This window comes from Musca domestica, unplaced genomic scaffold (genome assembly GCF_030504385.1).
Source record: "Musca domestica strain aabys unplaced genomic scaffold, Musca_domestica.polishedcontigs.V.1.1 42, whole genome shotgun sequence".
Taxonomy (NCBI): Eukaryota; Metazoa; Arthropoda; class Insecta; order Diptera; family Muscidae; genus Musca; species Musca domestica.
Genome location: NW_026712329.1, coordinates 2,983,913 through 3,002,171, shown reverse-complemented (window position 1 = coordinate 3,002,171; position 18,259 = coordinate 2,983,913). Strand labels below are relative to the sequence as shown.

At 34.2% G+C, this 18,259-nt stretch overlaps 1 protein-coding gene across 1 annotated transcript in view; it reads right to left on the bottom strand.

The window, feature by feature from the left end:
• The window catches only part of LOC101901783 (paired box pox-meso protein), a 176,043-nt gene that overhangs the window by 119,600 nt on the left and 38,184 nt on the right, over positions 1-18,259 (bottom strand). Inside the window, exon 2 of the mRNA XM_059127156.1 lies at positions 10,891-11,057. Coding sequence (XP_058983139.1) covers positions 10,891-10,924 — 34 coding nt within the window. The 5' untranslated portion in view covers positions 10,925-11,057. The remainder of the gene's footprint in view (positions 1-10,890; positions 11,058-18,259) is intronic.

Genomic DNA, 18,259 nt, shown 5'->3' with positions numbered 1-18,259 from the left:
GCTATATCTGAATCGATCTTCACCAAATTTGGCATACTACCTTCCAGACTCAATTCGGTCGTATGTGCCAAATTCCATCCCATTTGGGCAAATATTAGACGTTTGGTGCACAATAAAAGGTAAATCGGACGAAGTTATATATAGGAGCTGTATCCAAATCTGAACCGATCTCGATAAAATTTAGCAAAGGTATTTCTGAGCTGCATTTGATATATTTCCCCAAATATTGTTGTTACAGAGTGCATATTACGTCTGCGGAGGACAAAAATAACAAATTGGATGAACAATATATATGGGATCTACAGCTATATCTGAACCGATTTCGATCAAATTTGGCATACTTATTTTCAGGCCTAATTTGGTTGTATGTGCAAAATTCCATACTATTCGGGCTGATATTACACGTTTGGTGCACAATAAAAGGCAAATCGGACGAAGATATATATGGGAGCTATGTCTAAATTTTTACCGATTATCTCCAATTTCAATAGGGTTCGTCCTTGGGCCAAACAAATGTTGTTTGGAAAATTTCATCTCAATCGGATAATAAATGCGACCTGCATTTTGTTCACAAGAATACATGGACAGACGGACGGACGGACGGACAGACAGACGGACTGACATGCATATATCAACTCAGAAATCGATTCTATGCAGATCATCAAAAGGAACTATGGGTCTATCTCGTTTCCTTTTGCCTGTTACAAACAAATGCACAAACACATAATACCCTGACCACCTTGTTGTGTAGGATATAAATATGCGATTAAAATGCCAGAAGATTAATAACAACTTTGACTATAGCGTATTTTATTGCTTTATAATTAACCGAAACTAGAGTAAATTTTCTTCCAATAAAACAAAAAAGAAATCATTATCATTGAATCGATAAATTTTCAAGGAAAAAAATTAAATTTTACGCAGAAACAAAATTTTATCGAGCATTAAGTGTGAGCTGCTGTGAACAAATGTCAATGGAACAGAAAGCCGACAAAAGAATCTGTAAAGCATTTCATATCATCCCCAACGAGTCTCCAATTAGAAATGAAAAACCAAAAAAAAAAACTTAGAAGGGGAGGGGTCAACCAAAACAATAAATATTGATGTTCATTATTCACTTCAGGCCATGATGTAGAGGGGAGGTGGAAAGCGTATCAAACGAAACAGAAGCTACAAATACGATGCATTAAAGTTTAATTCGTTTTTGTAGAGGAACTTCAAATCACAAAAAAAAACCAAGAGGGGACACTTCCTACATTTGGTTTTTGGTGGAAATTAAATTTCAAGCTGGGCATGAAGATGATGAAGTTGGTACCATATAAAATTCAGATTTCAAAGGATAAAATGCATAAGAAATTTATAACATGTGGACATATGGTTCGGTCATATGGTGGAAAGTGAAAGACAATTGATTTAAAGAAGAAGAATAAGAAAAAAGGGAACTACTTCCATTTCAATTGGAACGTTGGTGGTGGATGTTCTTGTGTGTGCGCGTTTTTCGAAATTGTTATGAAAAATAGATGAAGTTGTAATATTACGTGCTACAATGGGGTCAAAGGATATTATCTTTGTCTTAAGGATAACACGGAGAAGGTATCAGGTGTCACTTGCTTTGCAACGATGGCCAGCTAAAAAGCAAATGAAGATATGCGCTTACATCTCTTGAAAACTGTTACGTACTCTCATATGATCACATGTAGTCCACTTAACACTCACTTGAAAGACAGTGCTAGAGGGTGGGTGAGAAGAAATAACATTGTGTCCTTTTTTTGGGGGGAAATCACACATCTCAATTTGAAATCTAAGTGAAAACATATCCCTTTAAGTGGCTATGTTGTAATCACCAAATGATTGATGTCTTTATCTGCCCAATTTGGTTTAAATTTATGTTCGTGTGTGTTTTCGGGTTTTCAAGTGGTTTTAGAATATTTTTATTGTTGTCTCGTTTGGTAATTCCCGGAGTCCTGCGCTCCTCTGTAACTCTGACAATCTGTCTCCGATTGTAGTAAAAAAATCATGCGCATGCGTAGACAATTTGACGCTTCCGCATGTTTGTCATCGCCCACAACTATCTGTCTGTCTGTCCGTCTGCCAGTGTCAGTTAATCACTTTGTCGGCATCCAAAATGACAAAAGACTTGGAAGTAGAGCAATCGGAGACAACATGTGTTTTCATAAAATTGCGTGAATTTTCGTTTATTTTCGATTGTTGTTCTTTTGTCATGTAATAAGGATACATTGGTTTTCAAGTGAAAAGGGGATCCGAAATGAGAGTTTTTTACCTAATTATCATTTGTATTGAAGTCTGAATTATTTGATTTTTGGAAACTGTTTAAGAAAGAAATCGTATTCGCAAATAAGGTTAACAACTATATAGAATTAAAATCGGTTGATACTTTTATACCCTGAATAATTTCGCGAAAAAGTGTCCCTGACACTACATTAAATCAAAATTTGGGTCCAAATAGAGAAAAAACCTTATCCACATAAAGTATGCAAATAAGGTGGACAACCAGGTCTCCGTCTCAATCAGTTTGATGGATGATGTTTACAATTTGCATGTGATAAAAATATTTCAAGTTACAAAGCTTAATCCTATCGAATACCCATTTTGCTCTCTATGAAGCTGACTATTTGTGGGAGAGGTATAGAAGGAGTAAATCTACATTCGATGATTTTTTTGAAGATTTCATGCTGATTTCACGTTTTATGACAATTATTATCATTATTATGATTATTATTCCAAATTTTGATCTTTTGTGGAAATACACGACGAGGATATGTTCAATATTGTACAATCTCGCTCATGATAAAAAAACATTACAATGAGCCTAGTTTGGACAATACTGCGTACATCCTACCCTTTATATGAGATATATGTATGCATTATTTGATTTTTAACTTGTTTGGGGGATGTACTAGAAAAAACAAATAGAGCGATATTGCCGGCCGACGCACTCTATCTAAGTTTTATAGAAACAAGTTAAAAGTATCAGTCAGTTTTTTCGACACATGGTACAATGATATCAAGGTTGGGCTATGATACCATATGATTTTAATTTTTTTTATTTTCAAAACGTTCATTTCAACGCATGCATCGACAAAATCTAGAGTTTTTGTAGCGAAATAATCCTTTAGAGATATATAGTACATGATTTTGAAAAGAAGCGTTGACCTTTCATTCAGCTATCGCGGTTTTCACTTATTTATTCAAAATAAATGCAACAAGTTGTTTGATTTTTTATTGTTTTGATACTAATTCTGACATTACAAGCCAAACAGGTAGACCTCTATACTTGCAATTTTTTCAAAGTTGACCTACCTTCTCTTCATTGTACCATGTTTTCGACAGATGTATACCCCAGTCGGTGTTCGTTTATTTAAATATATTTTGACTTGCGTCACGATTATTATTCTAAAGAAATGGGCCAATGTTGTCCATTTCGTATCTGACCGAAGTCTAATATAAAAATTACAGCGAGCCAGATTTGGACTATATCGAACAATTCCTTAACTTTGTATATAAAAGATATGTTATAATTTTTGGAAAATGTTGGAACGTGCGTGGGATATAAGATATAATGGCCCGGAGTATTCCACTTCATGATACAAATTTTTGGGATGTGTAAATTTTAAAGAAAATCAAATATTTATTTTCTATTTTATGCGAATAATTGTTAATTAAGATTTTAACCTTTTGTAAGAGAGGTAGGAGGAGTGGTAGGTAGAAGGAGTGGAACGAGTAATTTCACATTTACATCAGATCTAAGTAAAAATCGCAAACTGACCGAAGTCTAATATAAATATTACAACGAGCCATATTTGGACTATATCGAACAATTCTTTAACTTTGTATATAAAAGATATGTTGGAAAATGTTGGCACGTGCATGGGATATAAGATATAGTGGCCCGGAGTATTCCACTTCATGATAAAAATTTTTGGGATGTGTAAATTTTAAAGAAAATCAAATATTTATTTTCTATTTTATGCGAATAATTGTTAATTAAGATTTTAACCTTTTGTAAGAGAGGTAGGAGGAGTGGTAGGTAGAAGGAGTGGACCGAGTAATTTCACATTTACATCAGATCTAAGTAAAAATCGCAGACTTTTTTCGCAATTTATGTGATAAAGGGTGAGATGAATAAATTGCAACCAACTTCAGACTGCTGTCATTTCTAAGCCATTCGTCCGACAGCTGTCATTCTCATTATATTGTTTACAAGCGTACAAAAGCATTCTGGTGCGAATTTTCTAGAAAAAAAGCTATTCGTGATGGAATTCAAGCGTGATAGTGTGATTTCTTTATATTTGACTGCAAAACCACAAGTGGCTATCGTTAGAGTACTTCAGCATTTAAATGTGAATAAATCTTTTGTATCTCGTACTATCACTCGTTACCGTGATACTGGTAGCCCGACGTCAGAAAGTGGATGGAAGAAAACAGTAACATCAGCAGAAATGGTTTGAAAAGTAAAGAAGCGATTTGATCGAAACAATCGTCAAAGTGGCCGAAAAATGGCTCGTGAGGTCACTATTCCATTCGGCAAATATTGACAAATGAGCTCGGGGTAAAGCCATTGAAATTCCAAAAAGTTCATAGACTTACACAGCTACAGAAAAAAAATAGGCTCAAAGAGCTAAAGAGTTGCTTCACTTGGCCGAATACAAATACAAATTTAATTTTCATTAAATTTGGAAATTTGGAACTTCTTTAAAATCGCATTCCAATACTGGCACCGAAATAAAATCATTGCGATCTGTACTGGATTTTCTTCAAGTACCTCATCAAGAAAATTCGAAATCTTGACAAACATAAATCTCACATAAGGCAATAGTAATTTCCATTTTTTGTATAAACTTTGCAGGTTGCAAACTTTTTATCGGACCTAAGTCAGAATTAAATTTATTTTGATAACATTTTAAATGAGACAATGTGGGAGCTAAACTAAAAAGTAAACCTATTTTCTGGACAACATATTTTCGGCAATTCCAAATATAAAATTACAGTCCAATCAGAAAACCTTAAATCCCAAATAAAAGAAATCGTGAAATTTTATTTTTTTTTATCCTGTATACAGCTGACGTTTTCAAGAAGAACCCCCAATACCCAAAAAAAAAATAATGGAAGTAAAAAAAAAACAGTAAAATAAAAAAAAAATCAATCAAATCAGTAAAATCAAAAAAAAGTTTGAATACCCTCAACCAATCGGAAGGAATTTGCAATTTTTAAAAAAATCCCTTTGAAAAATACTGCTAAAATCATAAAAATACCGAAATACCAGTTTTATTGGGACCTATATGAAGGCATGTACCTGTATATACATTTTTTGTCGATTCCGTTGAATAAAGTCGCTTGAAACATCAAAACATCTATTATAAGGAATTACCGTAATATGGGGCATATACGAAGACGTGGAGCTGCACAGACAATTTTCTGTCACAGGCTGTAGCATCCATTACGAACTTACAACACTAAATTCCGGTGAGTAATACCGCTAAAATCGCCAAAATATCAAATATACGGAGGCACCGTTATATAAAGGCGTGGATCTGTACAGAAAATTTTCCGTCATAGGACATTTATATGGGGAATTTCCCAAAACGTGGACGTATATAGCCCACTTTCCACCAAATATCCTGCAGATCTAACACTTATCTGAGTAAAATTTTATCAACCTATTTCATTTCGTTCGGAAGCTATATGTACTTTGTGGGGTAAAATGTATATTTCGGGGTGTAACAAACGGAGTGACAAATTTAATATACCCTCCATACTATGGTGTCTATATCTATAAAATTTAATTTATGGACTCGAAAATCGGTGAACAGATTTTCCTGATAATGTCCAAGTATACCACAACATCACCTGAAAGTAAATTTTTGAAATTCCACTTGAAACTGGAGATATAGCATCAGAATCGGATGTAAATCCAAAAAAAAAAAAGATTTTATATTCACCTATTTATTGATCTATTACAGATATAGTCTCCAATTTCGGAATGTGTAACGGAATTTAAAACAAAAATAAATTTGCCAAATTATATTGAATATTGGCCGATTTCATGTATTTTATGCATCAAACAAGCTGTGTACGCCATATTTCAATAAAATTTGTAATGTGTAATGGAATTTTCTAGAAAATGTATTTGTCTAATTATATTGAAATCGCTTCAGATTTGGTTGTAATGTGATGCACCAAACACCAAAAACCAAAGAAGAACCAAGTTGACTTTTCAATTAGAGCCCTATAAAAAATTTGGTAGATAAACACCCAAAATCAAAATAACTTAGATCGTAATTAAGGACTATTCCATCACAAGTAGATATGATTACCAGACACGGATAGATATTGGAATTGTTGATTGGCGGTGAAATCATTTAATATAGCAAATTTTGGACACTATTCCCCAAATTCTGCACATATCTGAAGATTCACTCTTTCTGGTAACTCCCTCACAAAAATTCAAAAATTACGGAAAACTAATATACAAAGAATATTCGAGTTCGAATATCCGAAACGAAATATAATGCAGACTTAGGTGAGGAGCTTAATCCATTTTCTTGGTGATGAATTTTCCATTCAAATATTTAAGATGAAATTATCAACGAGCCCCAGAGATACAGCCTTTTGGACCTGTACAAGACTGTATTAATTTTGGTTAAATTAACACAATCTGTTGAGTATTTAAACCTACTGTGTACATCAAGGAAATATTCAAATAATGTACTCACAAAAATTTACATATGTAAATAAAAATGTTTTATGGTCCATCCTTTTGATATTTGATCGGTGATCGCTTGTTTTCCTCCTTAAGTGTGAACAATCGCACACTGAACCCACACACACACATGTTCGTCGACTTTGAACAGACAGACAAATAGGCGGACCGAGAAAAAACCCATCGGAACAAATATTGTCATTTGCCTTTCATTTAATTGTACATTTTTGTTCCTTGGCCCTGCAGCACTCGTATTTCATACAGATTTTTTATTTAAATATTTCGCCGCTATTGTTCTTGTTGTTGTTGTTGGCTTTTATTGTTGAGTTTTGGTTTGCTGCTGCATCGTTCAACACATTAAAAACAATATTAATTTGTTATGCTTGTCTTTTGTCATCTGTATGTGAGTACGTAAGTACGGCCAAGCGACGAATATGTGACTGTGAGTGCGGGGTTTTTGTTTTTGGTTTTGGTTCTGGGCTATATTTCATTCGGCATTTTTCAAAAGGAAATGTCATCCATCCAATTTGTTGCCAGTAAATGATGTTTCGAATATGAAACGGAGAAATTTTTTGGTTTTGTTTTTTTTTTTCGTTTTTGGTTGTGAAAAACTTTTGTTTCCTTGTTGATCCCGTATGTTAGTTGTTCTCGTTGTTGTTGTTGTTTTTGCTTTATGACCGGATCCAATTATTTTCTTTGTCATATTCTCTTATAAATAATATAAAACATATTTTATTCGTTAAGTATTCACGAAAATATGAAACAAATATATGTTAGTGTCCTCGGTGAATTTTGATCTTGTCCGAGGCAATAGTTTAAATTCTTTGTTGAAAATATACACCTTTTCTCAATAAAATTTGAAGAATTTTTTAATTATTGGAATATTGTATATATTTGCATTAACAATATTTAAAGGATGGATATCTAAATATATAAAAGAGTATTAAAATAACTGAATGACTGACTGAGAATCGACGCCCAGACGAAACAGTTGAAACACGGGAGTCAGTCTTGTTGCGTGGGCGTGTGATAAGGCTGGGTTTTGTCAAATTCGTACTAAAAGGGTACGAAAAGTACTAAAATGTACTAAAAATTGAATGAATAAGTTGATATTTTCTCAATTGTTGGTATCTGAGGTTTTTGAAAATGAGTACTATGATTGTTCGAAAAGTTCTAAATTGTACTAAATTTGGTATTGGATAAAGGTATAGTACCGGAATCTTCACATTTTATGCAGATGGCACTGTTGGTGTCTGTGGTTAAGATATGGTGGTGGCTTTAAAAGTGTACTATAGTTATTCGAAAAGTACTAAATGGACTAATGAACGAAAAGTACAAAAGAGTATATTTGGTACAATTTTGATATTGGGTGAACAGATAGTCATTGAAATCTGAAATTTTGTGTTAGGGCCGCTGTTAATGTGTAGCCTGGACACATGGAGGCGATTTCGTAAATGTGTATTATAATTGTTCCAAAAGTACTAAATGGTAGCGAATTTAGACTTGGTTGAAGGGATAGATTTACAATTCTGAAAGTTGATATTTTGATAATTGTGGGTATCTGAGGTTAAGATAGGGAGATTTTTTTGAAAATGTGTACTATAATTGTTAAAAAAGTACTAAATCGTACTAAATTTTGGTATTGGATGAAGGGATAGGACCCGAATCCGCAGATTTGATATAGGTCTCACTGCAGGCGTTGGTGGTTAAAAAGTGTAATATAATTGTTCGAAAAGTGGAATAACGACGAAAAATATCAAAAAGTACTATATTTGGTATAATTTGATATTGGGTGAACAGATAGTCCTTTAAATCTGAAATTTGGATTAGGGTCGCTGTCATGTGTAGCCTGGACACATGGAGACAATTTCGGAAATGTGTACTATAATTGTAAGAAAAGTACTAACTGGTACCGAATTTGGACTTGGTTGAAGGGATGGAGATAAAATTCTGATAAAGATAAAATTATGAAAGTTGATATTTAGATAATTGTGGGTATCTGAGGTTGAGATGTGGAGATTTGTTTTTGATTTGTGCAGAGTTAGGGCCGGAATCCTCAAATTTGATATTGAGACCTCTGTTGGTATTTGGAATTGAGATATGGAGGTGGGTTTGGTTTTGAGGGTTTTTGATTATAAGAGATACCTACGTGGTTTTGGAAATGCGTACTACAATTGTACAACATGATCCTAATGTTGGTAATGGGGGAAATTAAAGAACTGAAATCTAGAATTTTAATATTAAGGTCACTCTTGGTATCTGAGCTTGAAATATGATCATGTTAATGGGTGAAGAGATAGAGCTGGAATCCTGATATTTGATATGTTGGTGTCTATGGTTGAGAGAAGTAGCTGGCTTTTAATATGCACACTATGATTGTACTAAAATTGGTAATGGTAATAATTATTTGGTAATTGAGGTCACTGTTGGTTCTAGGGTTTACATATGGAGACGTTGTAATAGTTTTGGGCGGAAAAATTGGATGGAATTTCGTTGTGCAGTGTTTTTTTTTTAATATCCTCCTTGGTAAACTTCAAAATGATAGATTTTGAAGACTTTTTGGTGTAAAGAGTAAACATTTTCCTATCAATCCTTCCGAAAAAAGAAAAACAGTTGAGTGAAAAACAAATGAATACCAGAACAAATTTGGCAATTTTCAAAAAAAAAATAAATAAATAAATAAAATCCGAAAAATACCGAATGTAGCCGTTATATTAGGGTATATGCGACGACGTGGTCCTGCATAGGCAACTTTTGCCAGAAGCCATTACAATATTCAAATGCGAAACTTGAAAAAATCGGTGAATAATGTCGCTAAAATCGTCAAAATACCGAATAACGGGAGGACCATTATATGGGGGCTATACGAAGACGTGGACCTGTACAGACAATTTTCTATCATAGGCAATAGTATCCATTGTGAACTTCAAATACTAAATTGGAAACAATCCCGCTGAATAATGCCGCTTAAATCACCAAAATACCTAAAAAAGGGGATATACCAAAACGTGGACCTACATGGCCCATTTTCAATACAAAGTCCTGAAGACATACATTTGAGTAAAATTTTATCAATCTACTTCGTTTCGTTCGGAAGCTAGAGTGATTTCCACAGACGGACATAGAATTTTATACTGATCAAGAATATATATACTTTGTGGGGTATAAAATTTATATTTCGAGATGTTACAAACGGAATGGCAAACTTAATTGGAGGATATACTACTATATTGGAGGATATAAAAATTGTCAAACTGAACTTTATGTTGGAAAGTTTACTTTTCAATTTTGTAAGAATATTAAGCAAAAACATTTAAATTTAAGAATGACACTTAAATATTATTATTCTTCAACGAAATCCCCCGCATTATCTCAGCGACCTTGGGTTCTATCTAAAAATATTATTTAAAACAATTCTAACTATAGCCCTACAAATGCTATTATTGTTCTCACTTTAATTGAAATCGCAACATGATATTCCTCTCCTCTCATGAAGACCACTATTACTTCCCCATATCATCCACTATATTTTAACTTTATAGTTTGCTCTTCTAAAAGTGGCATCATTTTGATTTGTGAAAGAAAGTCTAAATGTTCATATGTATTTACCTTTGTGCCAGGATACAGCCATCAGGATTCACTTGCAGACAGATGCCGTAACTTGAAGAGTTTTCAAAAAAACACAGCTGTGAAAATATTAAACAAATAATTAGTAAAAATATTTACTAAAATATATCAATACACTATTACATACATATGTGTGTCAAGCAAATGGTTAGCAATATTTAAAATTATTTTAAATTTTCCTAATCGATTGCTGTAATAATGCATAAAATGCCAGTACATCATATACATCATCATATAAAAAATCAATATGAAATACTTTTAAATATATTTCATTTATAAGAACAATTTACTTATTATTTTTTCAGATATCCAATTCTAAATTCTCACACATATGTAGCAATATCTACTTACAGTTTGTGTTTTTCATTAATAACAATAACACTTTATTTTTGTAGTCTTGGCAACCTTGAAATTTGAAGTTATTGATCGCATGCTTTTTTTACTCAAAGTTACGAAATCTGTTCACAGTGCTGCTCCTGTTGGCTGCTAAATAAATCTTGAAATTACAAATTCTTTTATATTTGATCTTATTTGGCACTTACCTCCTTTTTCCAAACGTTGTAGAAATTTTTCCATTATTGAACATTGTTCCTAATACATAGAAATATTGCTTGATTAATTACGTATTCTTTTTTCTCTCTTTTTTGGGAAATTGATTTTTTAATTTACATAAATGAATTGTATGCCAATCTCAAAAAAATGTTTTCACCTGCAAATAGTTGTGATATGAGATATTATGAACAAGTCTTTGAAAATAATTACGGAGATTTGAAATGTTTGCTAAACTTAAAAAATAGTATTAACGTATAAGTAATACTATTGTATGTGCAACAATTATACGCCATGATGGCAAGCTTTCATCAGCATACTCAATTAAATGAATGAGTTTTCCATGAATTGAGAATATATTATCACGAATACAAGGTGGAGTCAAAAACCTTACAAAATTAAAATTTATATAAAAACCTACTGAATTTTGAATTTCTGAAAAATAATCTCTAAATTGATGCCATGAAAAAATAAACTTACAAAAGGACCCTTCGGTCTTAAATAAAAAGGCTTCTTCATTTTCTATGCTGTTGATCCTCTTAAGATGATGTCTCGGCCTTCCACGAGAAGACTTTCAGTCTCATTTATAACGAATTTATGATGTTCCATGCGAAGAACTTCTGGCCTTCCACAAGGAAACGTTCTGCTCTTCCATGAGAATTACTTTTGATTTTCTATGAGAAGAGATTCTGGATTTCCATGTGAAAACATTCTGGTCTCCCTTGTGAAGAAATTCTGGCCTTATTTTTCTCATGCAAGACTTTCTGAGCAAACCATTTGGTCTTGTATGAGAAGACCTGAGGTCTCATTCGCATATGCTGTCTTTTAGACTTCTATGAGAATACCTTCTAGTTTTGTATAAGAAAGCGTTCGTATTTTCTATGAGAAGCACTTTTGATATTTTATGAAAAGACATTCTGATCTCCAATGAGAAGAGATTCTGGTCTTCTATAAGAAGACCTTCTTGTTCAGCGTAAGACGACTTTCTGGTTTTCTACAAGAAGTCTCTCTGTAAGAAGACTTTGCGCTCTTCTATAAGAAGACCTTGTGATCCTCTATAAGAAGACCTTCTGATCTTCTATGAGAAGATCTTGTGGTTTTCTGCAAGAGTGCCTTCTTGTCTTCCATAAGAAAGTCTTCTGATTTTTGATAAGAAGACTTTCTGGTATTCTATCAGGAGACTTTTTGTCTTCTATATGAGAAACTTCTGCATCTAAGAGAACACCTTCTTCTTGTCTGCTATCAGAAGATCTTCGCGTCGTCTATCAGAGGATCTTCTGCTCTGCTTTCAGAAAATCTTCCGGTCTGCTATTAGAAGAAGAAGACCTTGTTGCCTTTTATAAGTGCAGAATCTGCATTTCAAAGGGAAGCCCAATGATAAATCCTTCTGATCTTCTATAAGAAGGCCTTCTCGTCGCCAGTTCAACTCTTCTTGCGGTAAACATAAAAATGAATTTTAATAAAATTAGTGTTAGATCAGGTGCAAAAATTGATAATATCGGTCCGCCTCTCACACAAAGGGTCAACATTTTGAATAATTATAACTCTTATAAAATATGATGTAAGAGTCCGATTGTCTTCAAATTTCACACATACTAATATTTTTATAAATTCAAGATCTGGTGTTAAGACTGCATATATCTTCTGGTACCTTCCCCACAAAAGGTCGAAATTTTGAATATTCATTAAGCTCATATAACGCAAAATTAACATCAGATTCCATTTAGACTTGGCACATCTGAATATTTCTATCAACACAGGATCTGTTATAAAGATGGTAGAGATGGGACCATTCATTCTGGTACCTCCCCCACAAAGGGTCAAAGTTTTGAATAACCAAAACGTTTATAAAATCCGAAATTAGCATCATGTTCTCCTTATATTTTACACATACAAACATTTTTGTTAACACAAGATCTGTTGTGAAGATGGGATATATCGGTCCACTCCTTCTGGTACCTCCCCCACAAAATTTTGAATAACCGATTCCATTCCAGGCATGATACATATCAATATATCCATCAATGCAAGATCTGTTATAAAGATGGTAGAGATCGAACCATTTCTTTTGCTACCTGACATACATAGGGTTCAAGATTTTGAAAATCAAAACGCTGAAATAAAGCGAAATAAATATCCAACTCTCTTCAAATTTCGCACATGCAAACATTTTTGCTAACACAAAATCTGTTGTGAAGAGTACAGGGTTGCCCATATTCGACGGACTCATCTGGAAACGCCATAACTTTTGACAGAGATGTCATATTGCTTAATGACATACCGCGTTTGAATCGTCAGTCCAAGCAGATTTTTACCATGAACCAATACACGCCACGCGAGCGCTCTGAAATAGTTGAAATTTACAAGAAGTCAATTGTGAAAACTCAACGTGCTTTTAAAACTTCACTTTACAACGGATTATTCGCATTGATTTGCATTTGTTCCCGTACAAAATTCAATTGACGCAAAGAAACTTTGCCTGCGGACAAGCCTCGTCGATTGGAATTGGCCAAAGGTCCGTCGAATATGGGTATATATATCTGCGAACCCCTTTTGGAACCTCACCCACAAAGGGTCACAATTTCGAATAATTTTATCTGTCATAACTTGCGAAACAAGTCAGAGGTTCTTTACAACAATGTAAAGTGAAGGAAGCAACCACTATAGTCCAAACCTGGCACGCCGCAATATTTATATCGTATTTATTTATGTCCGATACGAAATGGACAGTATTGGCCCATTCCTTCGGAAACTACACCATAGAGGGTCAACAGTTTGGATAATCATAACAGAAGTCAAAATATATTTAAATAATCGAACATAGGCTGAGTGTATACGTCTATCGGCAGAACCGATTGATACTTTTTAATTTGTTTATGGAACCTTTGCAGTCCCACTTCTTTCCCCTTGTAGGGGTAAACCTAAATTACTCACATCTTTCCCTTTTCACAAATACCCATAAATATTAATACCCATATACACTACCTCTATATGAAATCATTAAAAAAGAGTGATCAAGTGTTATATGACTTATGTTCGACCACTGATCGATTAAGATAACGAAATAAAAAGAAAATACATAACGCATAACAATCACTCACGTCCATAGCACTACCTGTAGAGTTTCCATAGGGATACAATATCTCCATTTAGGCGCAAAACACTGCAAATCGAGTGTAACACAATGCAAATAGAAAGTGAGAGAGCGAGCGATTTACGATAATTCAATCAGCTGAATGAGGCTGTTTCCAATAGACAAAACGAAAGTTGAAACAGGTTCTTGTGATAGCTGGCGATGATGCTCAAGTCGACGATGTGTATCACAATGTCTCGCACTCCTCTTTTTTTTTGGCGGTAGGATATGCGCACAAATCAGTTGCGCAAACTTGTAATATTTAATGGCGTTTCCTTTGGCTTGATGCTACAAAATGTTGCTTATGATGCTGCTACTGCTGCTGTTGGTATTACTACTGCTGTTAGGTTTTGAAGAAAATATTGCTAATTTGTTGTTTGCTACGAAAATTGATGTTAAAATTACAGCATTCTGGAATGCCGCTTTCTTGTTAATTGTTGAAAATATTCCATTGATTAGCCACTGGATCGGCAACCTTTCGATTTATTGGCACTTTCCATTTCTAAACATGTTGTGGGTCATGGCTGGTTGACTTTCAATGTAAACACAAATAATTGCGGGAATTTTGTTGTGCACTTTTTTATTCCGTTTTGAGGAGGAAAATGAAAAACTTTTTTGTCTTAAGAGCGTTTGTTTGTTTGTAATGGTGTGTTAGGTATCCTGTTACCTGCATTAAGCGTTGTAGGTAGGTATCAGGTCAGGTCTCAGCGAACACTTGAATAATTTCGTATACAATATTTGTTTATATGTAGAATGATTGTCATAAATATTATTAAAATTTTATTGTTTTCTTTTTTTAATAAATAATGAACAGTTAATTGTTTTGATGTTTTTTGTAAATTATTGCAAAATTCATCATGTCTATCACTTCGGAGTATTGTTCTTAAAATTTCAATAGTGTGGGGGGGTTACGGAGGATAAACCTTTCGCTGCGTTTTCTTAAATTCTTTTCGTAATCACTTGTTTTCACTTTATCCGACAAACAAAATAAAAGTTTTGTTTTTTATATATGAAATATTATTTGTTTTATATATTTTAGAACTATATTTATTGTTGGGTGTCCTTTTTTTGGTGGTGGTTTTGGGTTTTTCTTTTTTTTGCGGAAAAGTACAGATTTATCTTTCAATGACGGCTATAAGACTTTGGTAATCGTTTCCCAAGCGTAGGGATGCCAGTGCCTCCATTTAGGATGAGTTATCGATAACTGAAAGTGTCATCCCTAATGCATGATTGTAGAGATATAAGTAGCCGATTTTTATTAACCCTTTAAAATATAATGGCTTGATTGGTGATAATTGCAAGTGGTGATCTGGAAGCAAGTACTTCAGATTTGGTATAAAAAGTCGTACAGATATAGCTGTAGCTCCCATATATATGTTTCATCCGATTTGGGGTTTTAAGTCCCTCACATGTGTAATATGCATTCTACAAAAATGATATTTAGTAGCGGACATCAGATACTGCTTATACTGATACTGCAAATACCTCTGTCAAATTTTATGGAAATCGGTTCAGATTAGGATATAGCGCCCTTATATATCTTTATCTGATATCAGGTTTATGGCTAATATCAGCCCAAATGAACTGAAATTTTTCAATTACCACTGAATTTTTCTTAGAAACCAGTGCTTCAAATTCGGTGTAAATCGGTTCAGATATAGCTATGGCTCACATATATATATATAAATATATATATATATAAATATATATATATTTATATATATATACATCATATACATCAGATACAGCTCTGAAATCCCTCGGTTCAGATATAGCTACAGCTCCCATTTATATGTTTCATACGATTTGGGGTTTTAAATCCCTTAAATGTGTAATATGCACTCTACAAAAATGATATTTGGTACCGGACATCAGATACTGCTTGAAAATACCTCTGTCAAATTTTATCGAGATCGGCTCAGATTAGGATATAGCTCACTTATACATCTTTATCCGACATCAGGTTTATTGTGCCCCAAGTGGCTAATGTCAACCCAATTACCACTGAATTTATTCTAGAAACTTTCTTAAAATTTGTTGTAAATCGGTTCAGATATAGCTATGGCTATATGGATTTTAAGTCCCTTATACGCGTAATATGCATTCCATAACAATGATCTTTGGAACCTGATATCAGATACAGCTCTGAAATCCCTCTGCCAAATTTTATCAAGATCGTTTCAGATTTGAATATAGCTCCCATATATATCTTCAACCGATTTCGGGTCAATTGTGCACCAAATGGCCAATATCAGTTCAAATGACCTGAATTTTGGAACATCCGATATTAGTTTAGAAGCACATCCAAATTTAGCACATCCGAATTTAGTCTAGAAGCAAGTACAGCAAATTTGGTGAAAATCGTTTCAGATATAACTGTAGCTCCCATTAATATGTTTCATCCGATTTGTTGTTTAAGTCCCTCATATTTGTAATATGCATTTGAAAACAATGATATTTGGAAACTGATATCTTATACAGCTCTGAAATACCTTTGTCAAAATTTATCGAGATCGGTTCATACTTAGATTTAGCTCCCATATATATCTTAAAACGATTTCGGGTTAATTGTGCACCAAATGGCCAATATCTGTCAAAAAGTCCCGGGTTTTGGTACATCCAACCGAATTTAGTCTAGAAGCAGGTACAACAAATCAGTTAAGATATAGCTATAATTCCCAAATAAATGTTTCATCCGATTTGGTGTTTAGTCCCACTCATTCGTAATATGCATTCGACAACAATGATATTTGGAAACAGATATATTATACAGAGTGAGATGAAAAAACTGCAACCAACTTCAGACTGCTGTCATTTCTAAGCCACTCGTCCGAAAGCTGTTGAAATTATTCCAGTGACAGTTCATTATATTGTTTATAAGCGTACAAAAGCATTTTGGTGAGAATTTTACAGAAAAAAAGTTATTCGTGAAAAGTTCGCGTGACAATGTGATTTCTTTATATTTGACTGGAAAACCACAAGTGGCTATCGTTAGAGAACTCCAGCAATTAAATGTGAATAAATCTTTTCTGTCTCGTACCATCGCTCGTTACCGTGATACTGGTAGCGCAGCCCGACGTTAAGGAAGTGGATGGAAGAAAACAGCAACATCAGCAGAAATGGTTCGAAAAGTAAAGAAGAAACTTGATTGAAACACGCGTCGCAGTGGCCGAAAAGTGGCTCGTGAGCTGAACATATCGCAATATTCCATTCGGCAAATATTGAAAAATTAGCTCGGGGTAAAGCCATTGAAATTCCAAAAAGTACAAGAACTTACACCGCAACTGAAAATACACTCAAAAGAGCTAAAGAGTTGCTTCGGTTGGCAAAAAATGGTGAACTGCCGAATTTGGTTTTCTCCGATGAGAAAACATTCGTTGTCCAGCAGTTTGTAAACAAACAAAATAACCGTGTTTACTTGCCAAAGAGGTCAGCTTAAAATGTGCACGTTCGGTTGGCCACCAGAACTTAAGCACCGGCCATGGTGATGGTGTGGGCCGCCATAACAGACGGCGATCGATCTCCGCTCGTATTGATCGACCGTGGTGGCATCAGAATAAATGGCGAATATTATCGCGAAAATATTCTGGAGGGTGTATTAAAGACTCGGGCACGTAAACATTTTGGCCGCAGATCTTGGACATTCCAACCAAGAATGGTTACAAAATGAGGTTCCTCGCTTCATTTCCAGCGCACAATCAAAAAAAAATCTCCGGATACCAATCCGTTGGACTATTGTGTCTGGAGTATTTTGACACTAAAAAATATCAAAGTGTCGATCACCTCAAGCAAGCGCTTCGCCGGGAATGGGCCAAAATACCGCAGGGCAACATTCGGGCTGCGAGTGACGGCTTCATTGGTCGTTTGAAGGTCATAATTCGTGCCAAAGGTGACCAATACGAAAAAATCTAAACTCATTCTAAAATTTGATGCTGTTTCCGACATATTTGGTTTCATTCAATAAAATTAAAAAAAAAAAAAAAAATGTAAAAATTATGGCGTTTGACTGTTTTGCGTTTTTTTTTTGTCTCACCCTGTATATATACTATATTCCCAAGTGGCCTATGTAGAGATGAACAATTCTGCATCGGCATAGCCCTATTGAGGTATTTTGAAAGTTTTAACCTCATTGACATTTTCAATTTTTTCAGAAGATTATGCTAGAAGAGTGTGGCCAATTTTCGGTGTAGCTTCACATAGCCCCACCATAACATGGGCATCGAAGTAAT